The sequence below is a fragment of the Mixophyes fleayi genome, chromosome 11, assembly GCF_038048845.1.
Source record: "Mixophyes fleayi isolate aMixFle1 chromosome 11, aMixFle1.hap1, whole genome shotgun sequence".
In the NCBI taxonomy this organism is placed as follows: domain Eukaryota; kingdom Metazoa; phylum Chordata; class Amphibia; order Anura; family Limnodynastidae; genus Mixophyes; species Mixophyes fleayi.
In genome coordinates, this window is record NC_134412.1 from 75,889,328 (window position 1) to 75,909,428 (window position 20,101).

Sequence of the window (20,101 nt, forward strand, 5' to 3'; positions counted from 1 at the left end):
GGGTTGTTTGAATAGGGTAGGGAGGGGTAGGTTTTTTCAACGCAGTGACGGGTGTGGCACTTTATCTTTATGCAAATACTTCTGGATGATGAAATTGACTATTTTGTTATATGCTAATGTGGTTGGCTGGTGGCTGGGTGTCTGTCTGGGCTGGAGGGGGTTGACGTTTATGTGGAAATGTCACATATGTATTCCCTTGTGTTATGGCGACTGGGAAGATGGATAGGGGGTCTATTAAAATCCTGACTTGGAATGTTCGAGGTCTAAATGATAAAATTAAACGGTCTTTGGTCATATCCCAATTGAAAAAGTATGAGGCAGATGTTATATGTTTAACTGAAACTCATTTAGTGGGAGGTAAAGTGATGGCCCTTAAGAAACCGTGGGTTGGGTGGGCATACCATGCTACTCATACAGGTCATTCTAGGGGGGTATCTCTCCTTATACATAAGAAAGTAAATTTTATTTTGGAAATGGTGGAGTCAGACCCATTAGGTAGATATGTTTTTGTGAGAGGCATTTTTGATTCTAAGCGTATAAACTTACTGTCGGTATATGTTCCCCCCCCCTTATAGTGGTGAGGTCCTAAAAAAGTGCAGTGATTTTATTTCTCTTTCTCCTGATACTCCAGTGATTTGCTGTGGGGATTTCAATAATGTGATGGATTCTAATGTTGATAGGTGGAGGGAGGTGGGGGATACTACATATGCCAAAAAATCAAAATTTGCTGATGTGGTGGAAGAGATGGGTTTGGTGGATGTGTGGCGTCTGAGGCATCCGGCAGAGGTCTGTTTCTCCTGTTATTCCACTTCATATAATGCTTTCTCCCGAATAGAGCTAGGACTTGTATCAAAGGAGTTACTGCCGGCTGTCTCCGATGTTGCATATTTACCAAGGGGGATTTCAGATCATTCTCCGTTGGTATTAACAGTTAGGCTTACTGTGTCTCGGGGTCAAGCATTTTGGAGGCTTAACCCCTTTTGGTTGACACTATTGCAGGATGGAAATACCTCGGAGTCCCAATGGGAAGAGTATTTTGCTACTAATGCGGACACGGCGGCCCCGCCTCTTGTCTGGGACTCATTTAAGGCTTTTTTAAGAGGTTCCTTAATCAGAAGTATTAATTGTTTCAAAAGAGAGTCTAGGTTGAGAGGTGATAGATTGGAAAAAGAGGTTGTGCGGTTGGAGGAGGTGTATCTCTCTTCTCATGTGGCTTCTGATAGGATGGCTTGGCTGGCGGTACAGAGAGAATGGTCGGATTACTTGTTAGATAAATCAAGGCGTAAGTTGTTATTTGTTAAGCATACTCAATATTTTGAAGCGGATAAATGTGGTAGGTTTTTGGCTTATTTAGCTAGGTCAGAAGGGGCGGTTGCTGTAGTGGAGGGGATTACAGATACTTTGGGTGTTGTGCATACCTTGACTGAAGAGATCAGTGATGTTTTTTATGTGTATTTTAAGGATGCTTATGCGTCAAGAGCTGAGTACTCAGACTTTGATTTGGACGTGTATTTAGCGGATGTTTCCTTACCTGAACTGAGTGCAGATGGTAGAGAAAGTTTGGACGTGTCAATTACTGATGAGGAGATTGTAGCTGCGATAGCCTCGTTTCCAAATGGCAGGGCTCCGGGCATAGATGGGATACCCATAGAGTTGTATAAGAAGCATCTGGGGTTCTTTGTGCCTCGTTTGAAAGACATATTTACAAGCTTTAGAGATCAGGGGTGTGTGTCTCCGTCTATGTCTGAAGCCCTTATAGTCCTTATCCCTAAAGCGGGAAAGGATCCCTTGTTTCCAGAGTCATACAGACCGATATCGTTACTGACAACGGATATTAAGATTTTGGCAAAAATTTTGGCGACACGTTTGAACCGGGTGATTAGTGAGGTAGTGCATCCTGACCAAACTGGGTTTATGCCGGGAAAATCTACCGCTATAAATTTGCGTAGGCTTTTTTGTCATCTGCAGCTGCCCCACCCTGCGGAGGAGGAGGCGGTGGTGGTGTCCTTAGATGCTGCTAGGGCCTTTGACTCGGTGGAGTGGAGGTACTTGTGGGCGGTGCTGTTGAAATTCGGGTTTGGCCCGGTTTTTATTCAGTGGGTTCGACTGCTGTACTCTTGCCCTACAGCTAGAGTCTGTGTAAATGGCTTTGTGTCTCGTCAGTTTGTTATGGGCAGAGGTACCAGACAGGGGTGCCCTCTGTCCCCCACTCTGTTTGCTCTGGCCATAGAGCCATTGGCATGTGTGATTAGAATGCAGTCAGATATTACTGGATTACGAATGGGCTGCAGGACGGACAAGATTGCCCTTTATGCTGATGATATGCTGCTTTTTGTGTCATATCCTGATAAAGCATTGCCAATTTTACTCCGTGTGGTCTCGGTGTTCGGTAGGTACTCGGGGCTTTTGATTAATTGGAGTAAATCCAGTGTAACTCCGATTAAGAGTACCTGCCCTACGGGGCAAGTTTTGCAGACTCCTCTTAAATGGACCCCGATATTTAAATATCTTGGTATCTGGATTTCTAGTGATATGGGTCAATATATCCAGTGTAATGTTCAGCCTCAGATTGACTATCTTAAGAGCCGGATTGGGGTATGGAAGCAGCTGCCATTGTCGGTCACAGGTAGAATTAATTTGATCAAAATGATAATTCAACCAAAGTTTTTGTATGTTTTACAGCAGTCACCGGTATATATCCCCCATAGCATATTTCGCTACATTGAACGTCTCATGGCCTCTTTGGTGTGGGCAGGCAAGAGAGCAAGAGTTAAGCTTACCACCTTATATCGTTCCCGAGGATCAGGGGGCCTGGCTTTGCCAAATCTACGGCTTTATTATTTTGCCTCCCAGTTGACACATATTGAGGTATGGTTCCGGTCGCGGTTGGGTGTAGATTTGCATGACTTTTTAGTTTCTGAGACAGGCTCTAGTCATATGCGTGTGCAGTTTCTTCTGGCTGGAAGAAAGGCTGTGAGGGACCCCCCTTTGTTAGTACAGGCCATGAAAATTTGGCGACTGTCATCCCAGCTTGGGGGTGGATTGGACTTGGACCCGTGCACTCCACTTTGGGATAATTTGGATTTTGGAGAATTGATTAGGATGGAGGGAGTTGGAGCTTGGCGAATTTATAACATAATACATATTGGACAACTGTATGAGAGTGGAATATTATATTCATTTGAGCAACTTCAGAGTTTATATGAGATACCTAGGGGTTACTTTTATAGATATTTGCAGTTACGACATGCTCTGGCCTCGCAGTTTCGGGAAGCTGCCCCGAGCTTTAGTGTGGATTCATTAAGGGTGCAACTCTCAAGGTTGGGCCAAAGGCGGCAAATTTCATTTTTGTATTCAATATTGATGGAAGGATCGGGTGAAGGGGGATTGCCGGAGCTGCGATGCAGGTGGGAGGGTGATCTGGGGCGTCTTAGTGACAAAGCATGGAATGTGGTGTTATGTAGCCCGAAAGAGGTCACTGCATCAATCAAATTTCGCCAGGTCCAGTTCTTTCTGTTACACAGAGCATATCTCACCCCTCTTCGGCTTTCTAAGTTTGATGGGGGTCAGAGGGTTCTGTGTCCCAGGTGTAGGAGCGAGAAAGAGGACTTTTGGCATATGATTTGGGAATGTCCGCTGGTCTCATCCTTTTGGGGAAAGGTGGAGGATTGTATTAAAAGACTGGAGGTGGGAGTAGTGGCCTTGACTCCAAAACTCTGTATGTTTGGCTTAGGCTTGAGCAAGAAAACCCGTAGACTTATTAGACTGCTTATCAACACACTACTCATGTTAGCAAAGGTGGTGATAGCTAGGAAATGGATGGCACCTGAAGGTCCGACTTTGAATAACTGGATCGACCTTGTTAATGATACAGTCGGCCATGAAAGATTCATGTACACTAGCAGGAACCTAGTGGATAAGTACGAGAGAATATGGTACAGATGGAGGATATCCCCATATGTCACGGAAGGATTGAGGGAGGTGGAGCTCTCCTAATGTAATGCTTGGGGCAGACATCCAGCCACTTAGTAATATGTCATTAAAGTCAACGATTATATTCTGTATTATCAAAAATGTATTATTATTTTACTGTATCTTGAAAATGTGGAAGGTGTGCATACCTTGGCTTGAAAATCTGAATGTCAATGCTTTTTTTTTTTTTTTTTGATCCTATTGTGTATGTGTATTTTACGATACCTGTATCACTGTGTGGGATATAGTTGGGGCTTTAGCCTTCTGTTATGGGCTTTCTTTTTTGTTGTAGTGTTTAGAATGTTAAGAAAAGATAAAAAATACAATAAAGTCTTACCTGATTTAAAAAAAAAACTGTGGGTTTGAAAAAGTGGAGATGTTGCCTATAGCAACCAATCAGATTCTAGTTATAATTTATTTAGTACATTCTACAAAATGACAGCTAGAATCTGATTGGTTGCTATAGGCAACATCTCCACTTTTTTAAACTCGCAGTTTAGTAAATATACCCCCTTATCTTCACATGAGCAAGAACATCATTGGGTTAGAGAGACATTATCCTATTCTATACTGTGTTTGTAAACAAAGATCATACATATATTCGCTCACATAGCCACTATGGACAGCACTGCAGTTATCTTGTGTTTTTGCAAAACACTTTATACACATCAGCAGAAGCTTATATTATAGTAACTACTTTGCTTCATCTGTGTCTTCATCACTGTTCCTTCATGTGGATTGTCACCCTTTGCTTATTCTTCTATTGCCAACATCCAGAGAGACATAGAGCAATTGTATTGGGAGATGTGTTACATTTGTATGTGGTTTGCTGGGCAGGGCATAGGATCCACTAAGCAAGTTTTGGAAAATTGAAATACAACAACAATAATAATAATAATAATACGTTAGCCATTTGCTTAAATGCATTTTTTTTTTTACATATTATAGATACAAATCTGTAAGAGTAAGACAAGGGAGTATATTTACTAAGCTGCGGGTTTGAAAAAGTGGAGATGTTGCCTATAGCAACCAATCAGATTCTAGCTGTCATTTTGTAGAATGTACTAAATAAATGTTAACTACAATCTGATTGGTTGCTATAGGCAACATCTCCACTTTTTCCAAACCGCAGCTTCGTAAATATACCCCCAGGTATTTTATTATATTGTTGACGCACTATATTATCATTGCACAAACAATTTTATTTTATTTTTTTGTTAAACTTATTTTTATTGTAAGAAGAAACTTTGTGGTATAGGAACAATACATAGGGAGGGGGTGAATCCGTAAGACAGAGTATTGGGGGAAAAAAGACTCAATTTATATTTCAATTACAATTCCATTTAGTATTCAATTACATTGATAGTAGTATTAATCTGTATACATATTACTTTGGAGTTTGAGAAGAGCCTAAACCTTGTGTAAAGATACTCTCACAAACATTATTTTAAATATATTTTATATTTATTTGATATTGCTTACCTGTTATGTTAGTTGTATAACATGCATGTATCACTTGTCAAAATATGTCTGATGCTTGATATTTATTAATATTTATATATCTGTCAGTATGTTTTGACATATCAAGTATACATTCTAGCATACATTCTCCTGTACTTGGTACAATTAAATTGGAGTGCCTTTAAATATGCGCATTAATGTAAAATTATTCTAATGGATCTCAAGTGTGTAGATATTTTAATTTAAAAATACAGCAACATTTAGATGTGATGACAGGATGGTCATATAAAATGTCTCTCTTGTTGAGTTAGGTGGATATTATTATTGAGTATATTCCTGGTAATTTAGGGAAGAAATGAACAAGTTGAAGAAGGAAGAGCAGCGTTATCGTAAAGCTGCGGAGGAAGCACAGAAGAATCACGAGAGAGCTGTTCAGTTTCTGAAGGAAACTATGACCAGGTTTGTTTTGCTAGGACGCAGTATCGTTTCCCGTCTTTGTAAGTCTTATTTACACTCTGGAAGTTGCTTATTCCATTGTTTTTAAATATCTGTCCAGAGAAAAGACTTCTGTACCCATCAAACCCCTTTGCTCTCTAGTGCTCTTTAGTCATTGGGCAATCCACAATATTCCAATAATTCTCCCTGTGATTAGGTGCGTACATCAGGGAGCACTATGGTAACTGATCACCGTGTAAATACTTTATTTTAATGGATTATGAGTTGGAACATTAACTTTAAGAGCCTACTGGTTCGCAATAAAATTGCTGTCTGGTACAATCTGTGTAAGTGTCATTTGTAATACAGACAAATGTGCTGATTCTTTAGGGATTTGAATACTTTTGCATGCTGTTATACACGTCTCTTATATTACTTTACATCTGTATTTAATCATTTTCAACTGCAGTTCCCTTTAATTGTAAAACTGCATAGATTGTGTGTTTGATATAACCTGGTGGTAGTCATCTTATCGGTGCTGATAACAGCAGCAGTTACTGTACCGACATCACATGTCCGATACTGACATGCCCGACAATAAATAAATATATCCTCACCATACGGATGACACCTGAAGTATCCGACAGTGTTCACCTAGATTCCGAACACAACCAATCACAGCACGGCCTTTTGACGTCATTTCAAAGAGCGTCGTCCTTTTCGTGATTTCAAAGTGGCAATGCCTGGTCCCGCCGCTTAACTTATCTACGTAAGTGTTAAGGTTAGGGATCGGGTTGAGTTTGGGGATCGGGATCGCTGTTTGAAATGACGTCAAAACTCTGTGCGTTGATTTGTTGTGTTCAGAATGTAGGTCAACACTGTCAGATACTTCAGGTGACATTAATATGGTGAGTCTGTATTTATTGTCGAGAATGTCTGCATCGGATATGTGATGTCATTACACTAACCGTCGGTGTTGTCACTATCGTTTACACGTACCCATCCCGATATAACTGATACCACAGTGTGCTAGGTGAGTGATTTTGATAAGAACTATCCCTAGAATGTGAGTACACATAACCCAAAGATGTTAATACGGATTGGTCCATCTACACGTCTTCCATTAAGGAACACGATTTCAAAATAAGTGATGTCACAAAAAGTAGGTGGGGCCTGTTTGTTGGGGCCTTGTACAGAAATGGATGTGCTGAGGACAATTGGCGGTTCTTGCCAGTGTCAAAAGGCTTATCAAAAACATGCCAAGCAAGTAGGTTTGTTTTGGTCATTTGTGATAACATAACGTTGTACAGAACCTCTTACAACCTGCATTGTGGTGGTGATTTATGAGTTTGCTCTCCATTGAATGCTTGGTGAGTCTGAAGTAATATTTTTTGCCAAAAGCAGCTTGCACTGATTTATACCCACTACTAAGAGTACATTTATTCGTAAAGTAAAAGTGTCTTTTATATAGTTCACTCATCACCTACACACAGCTGATACAAGTCTAGTCTAGTCTGAACCACTGTCTATGTGAATGCAGCCTGTCCATTCGCTAGGAACTAGGTGACATCAACGAGACACAAAGCTTACAAAATGGCTGCCCCCAATGTGTGTAGGTGTTCTGTATTTACTAGCTGAGATCTCTAAATTATATTTTTGGCACCCACAGAGTTCATGAGAAAGAGACAGAGAAAGAAAAGAAAAGCAGAGAGGACCTGGAGAAGAGGATGCAAGCTGTCCTATCTCTGAAAAACAACATCTCTCTGAACCGGGTACCGTTTTAGAAAATCTACATTTTCTCACTTACAGATAACAGCCGCGGCTATTTTTATGCCAGCCTGGAGGAGTTAAGCGTTCTGCTGATATGTTTGTGCTAATAATACATGCTACACGGAATTGCAGGATTTGCCTCTAAGATTAAAACTGGTAAATCATCATCATCATCAACAACATCTATTTATATAGAGCCAGCAAATTCCGTAGCGCTTTACAATTGGGAACAAACAGTAATAAAACAATACTGGGTAATACATACAGACAGAGAGGTAAGAGGGCCCTGCTCGCAAGCTTACAATCTATGGGACAATGGGAGTTTGATACACAAGGGCACGATCAATGTATCGTGTTCAGTGCCTCTCACAGAGACACCAAGTTTTGCCTTTAAACCCATTGCCATTTTAAATTATACCGGTCGCCGAATATTGTCAATTTGCTAGAATTGCAATTTAAAACATTTATTCCCAGAGCTGTAAAGAGCTTCTGAGCGGGGCTTGCTGTATGTTAGATTATCTATGCTATTTATTGCACAATAAGTATGAGGTTTGCTTTTTATATTAATACTAATATTAATACATTTAGGATAAGAGATTTGCTGAGCATTGCAATCAAAATGTACGCTGGAGTGGATATTACAGGATTATTATTAAGGACCTGCCGAGACTCCATCTCATGTACTGTCTCCAGTCATGTGGTACAGAGATTGAGTGGGCTGCAGGTTCATCAACATTCTGGTAACATGACAAGCATGTGAGGATGGGGGAGCATGTGTGACACAGACTGGTGAGGATGGGGGAGCATGTGTGACACAGACTGGTGAAGATGGGGGGGCATGTGTGACACAGACTGGTGAAGATGGGGGGGCATGTGTGACACAGACTGGTGAAGATGGGGGGGCATGTGTGACACAGACTGGTGAGGATGGGGGGGGCATGTGGGACACAGACTAGTGAGGAGGGGGACATGTGGGACACAGGCTGGTGAGGAGGGTGAGGGCATGTGGGACACAGGCTGGTGAGGAGGGTGAGGGCATGTGGGACACAGACTGGTGAGGAGGGTGAGGGCATGTGGGACACAGACTGGTGAAGATGGGGGGGCATGTGTGACACAGACTGGTGAGGATGGGGGGGGCATGTGGGACACAGACTAGTGAGGAGGGGGACATGTGGGACACATACTAGTGAGGAAGGGGGCATGTGGGACACAGGCTGGTGAGGAGGGTGAGGGCATGTGGGACACAGACTGGTGTGGAGGGTGAGGGCATGTGGGACACAGACTGGTGAGGAGGGTGAGGGCATGTGGGACACAGACTGGTGAGGAGGGTGAGGGCATGTGGGACACAGACTCGTGAGGAAGGGGGCATGTGGGACACAGACTGGTGGGGAAGGGGGCATGTGGGTCACAGACTGGTGGGGAAGGGGGCATGTGGGTCACAGACTGGTGGGGAAATGGGCATGTGGGACACAGACTAGTGAGGAGGGGGACATGTGGGACACAGGCTGGTGAGGAGGGTGAGGGCATGTGGGACACAGGCTGGTGAGGAGGGTGAGGGCATGTGGGACACAGACTGGTGAGGAGGGTGAGGGCATGTGGGACACAGACTGGTGAAGATGGGGGGGCATGTGTGACATAGACTGGTGAGGATGGGGGGGGGCATGTGGGACACAGACTAGTGAGGAGGGGGACATGTGGGACACATACTAGTGAGGAAGGGGGCATGTGGGACACAGGCTGGTGAGGAGGGTGAGGGCATGTGGGACACAGACTGGTGTGGAGGGTGAGGGCATGTGGGACACAGACTGGTGAGGAGGGTGAGGGCATGTGGGACACAGACTAGTGAGGAAGGGGGCATGTGGGACACAGACTGGTGGGGAAGGGGGCATGTGGGACACAGACTGGTGGGGAAGGGGGCATGTGGGTCACAGACTGGTGGGGAAGGGGGCATGTGGGACAAAGACTGGTTAGGAAGGGACCATGTAAGACAGACTGGTGGGGAAATGGGCATGTGGGACACAGACTGGTGGGGAAGGGGGCATGTGGAACACAGACTTTTGAGGAAGGGGCATGTGCGGATAAGCAGGTTAGGTGGGGCAATGTGTGGCACAGGTATATGAGGAGTGGTGCATTTGGGTAAGCATGTGAGGAGGAGACATGTGGTGCGGCATGGTAGTGAGCTGCGTGTCCTCTTGCCCTGACCACAACTTCATGCACCATTATTTTAGAGCTCAAGCACTGGGAGACATAAGAAGAGGAAGCAACAGGGCCATGATTACATAAATGATAATAGAAATTTGAGTGGACATTACTGAAAAAATGAAACGTGAAAACTATGCAAAGATTTTCATACAAGCTTGTTTAGTGCCTTGAATCGAAAGCCTTTCAATGTGATCGGAAGGTTCGATCTAAAGTATCTGTCACGAGCCAGACTCTCCTTGCTCCGGGACGCTATTCTATTGCTTCTTTGTGGAGCTGTTTCTTCTTCTGCCAGGGGGCGTCTGCTCTCACCCACAACTTCAGTCACATGACTGATTCGCATCCCTGCAACGCCCCTCTATCTCCCTACATTATATAAACCCCTCTGTGCACTGTTAGGGTGCCAGAGCATTTATTTTAGATTTCTGGTGTTCCTGGCCACCTTGTACCTGCAGCTATTATACATTGTTGGTATACTGGTGCAGTTCTTTATTGTTTGCGTTATCCTGGTGGAGTTCCGTATAACTGGCATTATCCTCATGTAATTCATATACCACTGGTATCCTGGTGGAGTTCCTACATGACTTACCTCTGGTGCTGTTCACAGCTAGCATTATACTGGCGCTGTTCGCTGCTGTACCCTACTGGCTATTGTTACTTTAGCACCTTATTCTGCCGGTGTGTTCCCTATATCTAATTCCAGTACTTCTCTATTGATGTAATTACTTGGTCGCTCTATTCCTGCACACAAACCACCCTCAAGACCAACTCCAGTGCCTGCAACCTGCGTAGCACACGCAGCCAGTTCCATTCTGCTTTGCGCGCAGGCTCTGGTGAAGACTAACGTCATGTTAGACTCCGCCTCCTGGGAATAGGTAACGCAAACTTGGGCTGGTTTCAGGATCGATCCTCAGTGCTCCCTCATAGTATCTTGGTGCAAATTGACATGTATCTGATGTTTGTCACCTCTTGTTCCTTTACCAAATGTTTGTTAACATTCAGCAGATGTCTAAACCTGCCACTATTAATGTATTTCATTGTTACAAGAAATGTGATAAAAGTAATGTTGTTTTCAGCTGCTATGTGTGTAATACATCTGTTCTCTCTCTAACAATCGTGCAGGAAAACCTGCGCGTCATTGAGTCTCGGAACAAAGCTCAGGCTGCCATGGCCAAGAAGAAAGAGCTGCTGGAGAAAGAGGCTGTGCTCGCCAGAGGGGGAGATGTGACAAAGTTTATCATCCATCAGAAACGACTTCAAGAGTTTGAAAAGCAGAAGAAGTAGGTATCCAGTGCCCTGTTCACAGATTGTGCTGTCAATAAAGATTGTTGGATTCACCTATGCGCTTTGCTAATAAGGAAACGTTGTGTGCGCTGCAATAACTGTATTTCACCACTTAGTAAGACCATACAGAGGAGAGGTCATGTGACAGGGGGTAGGAGGGGGCATGGTGACACTATTGTGTCGCCGTAACCTTGCCCCATGCCAGGAAATGCCAAAAATCATGGCATTTCATAGCAGGGGACGGGGCTTAATGATGCAAAATCGCGTCTGGGAGGATATCTACTCCTCCATGTGGGCTTCCCGAAATTCGTTAGCCTGCCAGAAATTCTGGGAGAGCAGGTAAGTATGGGTAAGATTAGTAAAACGGTGTATTTAACTGTTTGAAGCCGTTGGGTGGAGCTTGTGTGTGGTGTCTTGTAGGTTGATCCTTAGGCTAGATGCCTGATCTTTCCAGCCTACTGGAGGCTTCGTGTAGTTAGTTTTAGGCGCTGTTCTATTCCTCTGGTCTAGGTGTCTTAAGAGGTCAAGGGAAATAAAAACTTGTGCTAAGGAGAACATGGCGGTGAGCGATAACAAGATTAATGATTAGTAATAATGAAAGATAATCTCTGTAAATCAGTGATAAATACATTTATATGAATATTTAATAAATAAAATGGATGTATTAGTAATTGCTGTGATGCTTTTCAAACTTGTCCCAAGTGTTATTTTAGGAGCCGATGGTACTGACTAAATATAGAATACAGAAAAAAGTATAATACTGAATTCATAATGAGTCTGTCTAATAGAGTATATGATAATAGTGAAAAGAAAATGATTTAATAAATCATTGCATGGTAATTTACATTATATATTCTGTACTTTGCGCGAGTCTTGCCGTCAAACAAAAGATATATTGTGTTTATGTTGGCCAAGAAGCATTAAGATTTTCAAGTTCAACCCGTTCACTCTCTGCGACTCCTCATTTGTTGATTCAGAAAAAGAAAAAAAAAACATTGAAACTCTTCCCAATTTTGCTTCAGTTGAGGAAGAAATTATTCCCGATTCCTAAATTACAGTTGAAATCTACCGAGGAGGATCATCTTGTTTAATGACAACTTTAATTGAAATATGGTGTGGGCATGTCAAGGGGATCATAATTGACATCTTCTAATATGAATTTTAGATTTTTTTTCACAGTCCTCCCAATGCCTGGGTCTGGCACTATGAATGTGAAGAAGAATGTATGGAAGGGGAAGCTTAAACTCTTACAATGGTTTCATAAAGGCCAATAAGGAAAATTATGCATTTAACAATACTTACAATATATTTCAATTATTTTCAGTTAAAGGTTACGATTGCCTTTTAAAGCTCCCTATCATCTCTGCAAGAAAATTTTCTAATACCAACTTTTTGTTCATGGGAGATGCTTGTCTCAGCTATACATAGCAGTATACTGGCCACATAAGCTTCCTAGCCCACATTAAGGGATACAACAATGCTGGGTTCCTGGAATTATGGATGAGTATAATTAGGAGGCAGCTCTAGAATCTTACAAGTCTATTTCACCATATTATCCAGAGAGATTGTCATAATTTAATATTACCCTATGGTTCAAAATGCAATATTAACCATTGCCCCAATTGTACTGGCAGCTTTCTCCATATAATATATAATATCCACATTGTATGGGTTGTCCACTTTGTACATGATGAAATGGGGGCTCCCATAATCCAGGACACTGGAAATTGCTTACTGGGTATAATTTTGTATGTAATTCTATACAGACATCTGTAGACTTTCCTTCATCAATCTCTTTGTCCGACAAAGAAGGTCATTAGCAGAATTGTATTTCTTCTACCGTCCCAATAGTTGATGATTAGATAGGTGGCGATAATTCTTTTCTTATATACTAAGAAGCGATATAGAACCATATGGTCTTACCGGACAAATGCCTTAAAGGAATAGCAGTCGTGGATCTAGTCTCCTCTTAATGAGTCCCCTGTCCTATTGCAGGGTGCCAAGGCAGTTTTACTAGACAACTCAAGGTCGATAATGGATAGACTCATCCCAAATATACCAATCACCCCGCACCCATTGTGTTACTCCTCTGCCTCCTTCTATGAGATGACCTAGCTGTCTCAGTTTCCACTGCCTAACTACACACAGTGAACCTAAGCACTGGTAACATGGTGTAGCTTCTTGATGTTTCGGCTAATTTTAGGTTTTGGTAAAACTACTAGTATTCAGTCTACTGTAGCACTCTAACAGTACGTACGTCTCCCTTTTTGTTTTTTACAATTTATTTATTTTTAAAAACAAGTTAAACAAAAATGTTAAAAACATTTCAACATTAAACTGTTTTAAGACCAAATACTTAAATAAAAATTGGAAAACATTTTTACTTTAATGGATTTGGTCATTGTTCTCCCCATATTGCTTCCTCATAAGCCATATTCTTTATCTACCGCTCAAGGTCTTCTTTTCACTCCTCAATCCCAGGCAGTCTGGCACGTGTCACATAATTGTCACTGGGTACTATCCTAAAACAAATTGATCTTGGCACATCGCCAGCTTCCAATACGCTTTACAGATATTTAAAGCAAGAAATAAAGCAATGATTAGCACTAGGATGGTTACAGCTATGCTCTTAGTGCTGATTGTTTTACTTCACCCCATTAAGATTTAATTCATTTTACCTATTCATACACAACAGGCCTTTGTTGCTTTCCATTGTGCCATCTTGCACAATGCTTTTAATGAAAACCGACTAATGTGTTAGACAGTAGCCTAGTATTCTCTTTCCTTCTACAAACTTGTACTGAATACATAATTTTCTTGCTAACCTTTGCACCAAAAAAATATAATGTATGCCAAGCTAATCTGAATCCAGATTGTACAGAGCAGGACGGTAAAGCAACATATTAATTGCTTATAAGCTCTAAAAGTAGCCGCACTTAGCAGGCAGCACGGTGGCTTAGTGGTTAGCACTTCTGCCTCACAGCACTGGGGTCATGAGTTCGATTCCCGACCATGATCTTATCTGTGTGGAGTTTGTATGTTCTTCCCGTGTTTGCGTGGGTTTCCTCCGGGTGCTCCGGTTTCCTCCCACACTCCAAAAACATACTAGTAGGTTAATTGGCTGATATCAAATTGACATTAGTCTCTCTCTCTCTGTATGTGTGTGTATATGTTAGGGAATTTAGACTGTAAGCGCCCCTGGAGCAGGGATCGATGTGAATGAGTTTTCTGTACAGCGCTGCGGACTAAGTGGCGCTATATAAATAACTAATAAAGATGATGATTGCAATTTTAAAATATCTGCATGCCAGAGAGTAAAACGACTGCTCTGGCCAGGGAAAATCTGGTCAGATCAGACAGAAGTTTGTTAAGCATAGCGGTGCTTCCTGTAGACTGATGACGCTCTCAGTCATGTGACTTGCAGGCTACTGTAGGTGATAAAAATGAGTAAAATCACTCCGCTAAAACAGACCGCACACTCTGCCAGTTGCTGCCAATACTTGAGATTTTAACATGTGTTCTCAATGTAAGTGTAAAATAAAAAAATCAGAGTTATGATATGCCCCCATCACTCAGGTGAGATCATAGGACACCAAGGCGCTGTATACAAATGTGTGGACTGTAATCAAGAATGGAGCATGAAAAAAATCAGATAATATTTTGTTTTATATTTACCTATGTGTAAAACAATGCATTATTTCACAGTTTGCCTTTAAGCATAGATGTATCGCCTAGCAACCTACACTGCAGCAGATTGATGTATAACACGGCTCTCCATTAAACAATGGGTTGACATAATTAAGCAACAGTTATTCCTTAAGAAAGACTTTGTTTAGAGCGTCAAGGAGACAATTTATTACTTGCTAGTTTTAATTAAACGTTAAAATGCTTACACCTGAATTATTAGAAACAATTACACACTTTTACATAATATAATTAGTTACTAAATAAAAATAAGACGTATAACAGAGTAGCTTTCGCAGCCAACATTGTATTCTTTTCCTCTCATGATGTTGTGGAAGATGACCAAAGAAATTATGTTTCACAAACCCTAGGGATTTAAGAAGCTTCACAAAGATAACCCAAAAAATAATATTTCTCATCACAGATTTTCACAAGATGAATTTCAGTAGCTATTTATAAATGAACTCATGCTGTATATGGCCTCTGATAAGCAGCTGTCCTGGTGACGTCTGCAGTATTATACCTTTCCCCACTTGCTGATATACTTCTTATTTACTGCTACTGTGCGCAGGGGAGTTTAAAGGGCCTGTGCCTGTCTGTGCAATGGGATGAGCCACCAACCTGTTGGCCGCCTCGCCCCCTTTCTGCCGCTGTGAATGGGCCCCCAGGTTGCTGTACCGGGGCCCGAAATTCCTGTTGGTGGGTCTCGATGTGTGGTCGTCATCAGTTTGCCTATTCTCATAGAACAATTACTGCCCACAAGGAGGGTAGAAGCGTTCAACCTGCTGGGAAGGATTGAGAAGCTTTAACCATAGGCAAGAGCTGCTCAGATATCATCAGCAATCAGAGACAACCTGCGCAAAGTCTTATAATTAAAAGCAGCCTTATAGTATTTCCCTGAAAGATGGATATGTTGACTTTACATGTGAACATATTCACCATCTTCATGTGAGTATTATATTGGGGAAGTAACGCAGTGTTTATTTCAGAACATCCTGAAATTCATCAAACATCTTGTCTTGGTATATTGGTATATTGTGTATTGGTATATTGTGTATAGTATATTGGGTGTATTCTCTGGACCACTTGTGTAGTAGCATAGGGGCCAAGAGAGTAAGAAGGGACATTTGCTGATTCTTCTTATCCAGTGATGCGCAAAGGGACATATTTCAAGGGCCACATGTGCAGCCCTCTATTCTTCAAAAGGGCTGCATATTGCCCTTAATTCAAGAATTAAAATTAAATCAGACCTTCCCACATGCCAACCAGACCTCCCCATGCCTTTCACATGCCAAACCAACCTCCCCACATGCCCCTCACATGCCACTCAGATATCACCATGTGTCTCTTGTATGCCACTCAGATCTCTCCACATGCCACTCAGATCTTCGCACATGCTACTCACATGCCATTCAGATCTCCCCATGAGTCCCTCATATGCCACAGACCTCCCCACATGCCACGCAGACCTCACCATGTGTCCCTCATATGCCACTCAGACCACTCCACATGCCACTCAGATCTATGCACATGCTACTCACATGCCATTCAGATCTCCCCATGTGTTCCTCATATGCCACTCAGATCTCCCCGCATGCTACTCACATGCCACTCAAACCTCTCCCCATGTGTCCCTCGTATGCCACAGACCTCCCCACATGCCACGCAGGCCTCCCCATGTGTCCCTCATATGCCACTCAGATCTCCCCACATGCTCCCCACATGGTACTCAGACCTCCCCACATGGTACTCAGACCTCTCCACATGGCACTCAGACCTTCCCTCAGACAGGAGCACCATTGTATCTAATCTGTTTAGTATTTTATGGGGACAAATATTGAATTGGCTTTATAACCTTGTGTAGGAAAGCAGTTATCCTCATGTATATTGATTCCTCAGTGTCATATTTGTATAATATTCATATATATAGACTACTTACACACAGGTGTTGAAAAGCATGGCCTTAGAGCTCCACTATATTTTACCGAGTACGAGCAATTGTGGGCGCTGGAAGCCACGTCAAAAATGTTTTGCAACAGAACAGGAAGCAAACTTTTCTCAGAAATCATTATTTGTCTGTAGATCAATTCCCTTATATTATTTTTAGCGCCCCGTTTAAATATTAAATGGACTCTAAGCGCGTCATTTGAATTCTCATGTATTCAGCGCTCATTCACACTATGATTTTGAAAGGGCAAGATCCTGAGCTGTGCGCCTCTATAAGCTTTATTATTAATATACCCAGCTTCTGAGAACACTCTTAGATAATTAAATATCCCTTTAATAAAACTGATTTTTTTGTTTGTTAGCTTCTGGACACCACAACTGTCATGCATTGAGTTCTTTCAAAATATAATACCCATATTCTGTTATTATACTAAATTACAGTTCATCAATAAATATTTGTTGAAAGTAAATTGCGAAAAATAGAACATAACTCTTTGATCCATACTGCTTTCTGCTGTCATTCATTTCCACTGTGTCACGCTTCATGAAAAGGTAGTAATTTGTACATCATTCCTGCTTTCACATAGAGAATTTGAAGAGTCACAGAAAATAAGAAAGCAAGAAATAATTAGTCGGATTTTAAAAGAGGAAGACGGCCAGGAAAAACAGAAAAAACAAACCTCTTCTATAGAAAGGAGCAAGAGTCAGGATCACTACAATCTAAGAGCCAAAACAATGCAGTATATCCAATCGGCCATAATGACTGAGCCAGACCAGGAGCCGGTTCTGACGGTAAGAACTAGTTGTAAAGAAGTAGCCCAGCAGCATTTCAGTATTAAACATTTATGTTACAATGTGATTTGTAATTTATAAACTACAGGGATAATTGACCACATTCCAGAGTATTCAATCAGCAAACAAGTTGTTATAACCGTACTTGCCAACCTTTGCATAGTTAATTCCAGGAGGTCCCGGGCAGGGGGCGTGGTTGGAAGGTAGGAGGGGGCGGTCAATCGTGTAATTTTGGCCCCGCCCCCATGGCAATAACTCCATTTTGTCGCGGGGTGGCGATTCATCGCGAATCGCGTCATTATGGTAAATAAATTCCAGTATGTGGGATACTTGAGAGTTGGCAAGTATGGTTATAACGTCTATGTAGCAGTCTTCATAGAATAACTTGGACAGCACCCTCTGGTGAAAAACGTTGTTTATTGGTGCTAAACAACATCATTTGCTTGTGAGAATAGACTTTTTCCAGCATTGCATGTATCGCTATACAACCATGTGACATTGTGCTAGTCATATGATATCTTGTATGTGTTTAACGCTCTAGATGGTCCCTGACCAGACTGGCCTGAATACTAAACCACATGAACGGGGAAAATCAAACAATGTATACTAGCCAGGTCACACCATACAGTCTATGAAGTATGGCAGTGGTAGCGTCATGTTATGGGGATTATTTTCATCAGTAAGGTCGGACAATTTTGTCCGGATGAATGGGTACTGAACGGTGCACATTACAGAGTATTCCTGAACAAAAACTTGCTGCCACTCTGCACCAAGAAACTCAAAGTGGGGAGGAAATTTAGTTTTCAACAGGACAATGGTCCAGAGCACATTGTAAGAACAGCAGAGTGGCTTCAAATAAAGAAAACAAATGTGAATGAGTGGCCCAGAGTCCTGGATTTAATCCCATAGAAAATCTGGGGCAAGACGTCAAACTATCAGTCCATCAACACTCCCCAACAAGCCTGACCCAGCAGCAATTTCTCCAGGATGAATAGACAATGTTACTCCATATAGTTGTTCAAAGAGACATATCCGAAAAGACTAGAGGCTGTACAGGCTGTCAGAGTTGGTTCAAATAAGTATTGACCATAAGTGATTAAACCTTTTTAAATGATAATTTTCAGTTTCTTACTGTTTGTTCACTATCATCTCTCTTTTTTTTTTTGGGGGGGGGGGGGGGGGGGATGGACTCCTGCAAAAATCCCCTTCTAAAAAATCGCCTGCAGATTTCCCACATGTGAAAAAGATTGATTAGGGCTGAATACTTTTTCAACGCACTATATACTGCAAATATATGCAGAATCCATTCTAAAACGGGATCAATGCATTTGTCACACTTGCGTAGATTAGTCTATAGATCTAGTCCATCTTTAATCTACTGTGAATTTCACACTCGGAATTGCTTGACTGTGTTCAAGTAGTAAGTTAACGAGTTTTTATTTCGGTTTTGACCAATCTCATCACAATTTAGCTATTTAGCCACTTGTCTTTTTCCACACGTTTACCTTAAGTGACCAATCTGATTGTCATGGACTAATAATATAAAACAGTATGTGCTCATGCTATGTGAAATGATTTTGCAAAGAAACCAAACCAGCCAGACTTCTTCTGTTTGAGAATTCATTCAGCTGTGTATTACAGAAGAGGCAGATAATGTTCTATGGTATCGGCGGACCCTAATGTTATACAGTTGTTTTACTTATCTCTGTAAAGAGAAAAGAAATGTAATGAAGCTTCATATTATGTGCGCTACCTGCAGTTTCATTGTATTTGAACAGCATGTTATAAAGATTCTAATTATGATACAGAACGAGACACACGGTGCTTGATATTTCAAATAACCATTACATTAATTCTTGTTTTAGGTTTCAAGTGGTTTTGTGGATAATTTTAGTACATGTATTTCACAGTGACCAAATAAAGAAATGGATTTTATATCAACAATTAAATAGGCAGTATTGACTAAGTGAAGGCAGCCATTTTGTCAGCAGAACCAATGTTTTTATGTCTGTCAGTTCACTAGGAACCAATGACAGCCGTGTGGCACAAAGTGAATTGATGGGCTGCATTCCTAAGAATATTGGTTCAGTCCACAAAATGGCTGCCTCCAATTGGCTTCAGGGAGATCCCGGGGGAAGTGGGCGTGTGGGGGTGGGGCTTGATGAATCGGATCATTTTGGCACCGCCCGCTAAACAATTATCACAATTTTGGCCAATTACACACGAGGCGGGGCTAAGATGACACAATATTTATGTCATTAAGCACCGCCACTTATCTATTGCGGGTGTGAGAACCGGGAGGTTGCCCTGCTCTCCCGGGAGCCTGGGAGGTCTTCCAGAAAAGCGGCAGTCTTCCAGACATTCCGGGAGAGTAGGCAACTATACGATAAAGAAAAGCAGCTAATGAATCTCTAGAGACTGAAGTGTCTTTTATATTTCTGTCTCCATTACTGAAGTCATGTTGTCTTACCTGTCAGTCTTTGATTAAATCTTGGTCTCCATGAAAATGGCCACCTCCATAGGCATCAATACATGGACATAGGACACAATTTCTGAA

The 20,101-nt window shown here is 41.9% G+C and overlaps 1 protein-coding gene across 3 annotated transcripts in view; it reads left to right on the forward strand.

Moving 5' to 3' along the window:
- Positions 1 to 20,101, forward strand: part of CFAP74 (cilia and flagella associated protein 74) — a 112,093-nt gene that overhangs the window by 19,572 nt on the left and 72,420 nt on the right. For all 3 annotated transcript variants that reach the window (XM_075189599.1, XM_075189600.1, XM_075189601.1), the window contains exons 8-11: positions 5,782 to 5,892; positions 7,538 to 7,640; positions 10,960 to 11,117; positions 17,340 to 17,544. In XM_075189599.1, coding sequence (XP_075045700.1) covers positions 5,782 to 5,892; positions 7,538 to 7,640; positions 10,960 to 11,117; positions 17,340 to 17,544 — 577 coding nt within the window. The remainder of the gene's footprint in view (positions 1 to 5,781; positions 5,893 to 7,537; positions 7,641 to 10,959; positions 11,118 to 17,339; positions 17,545 to 20,101) is intronic.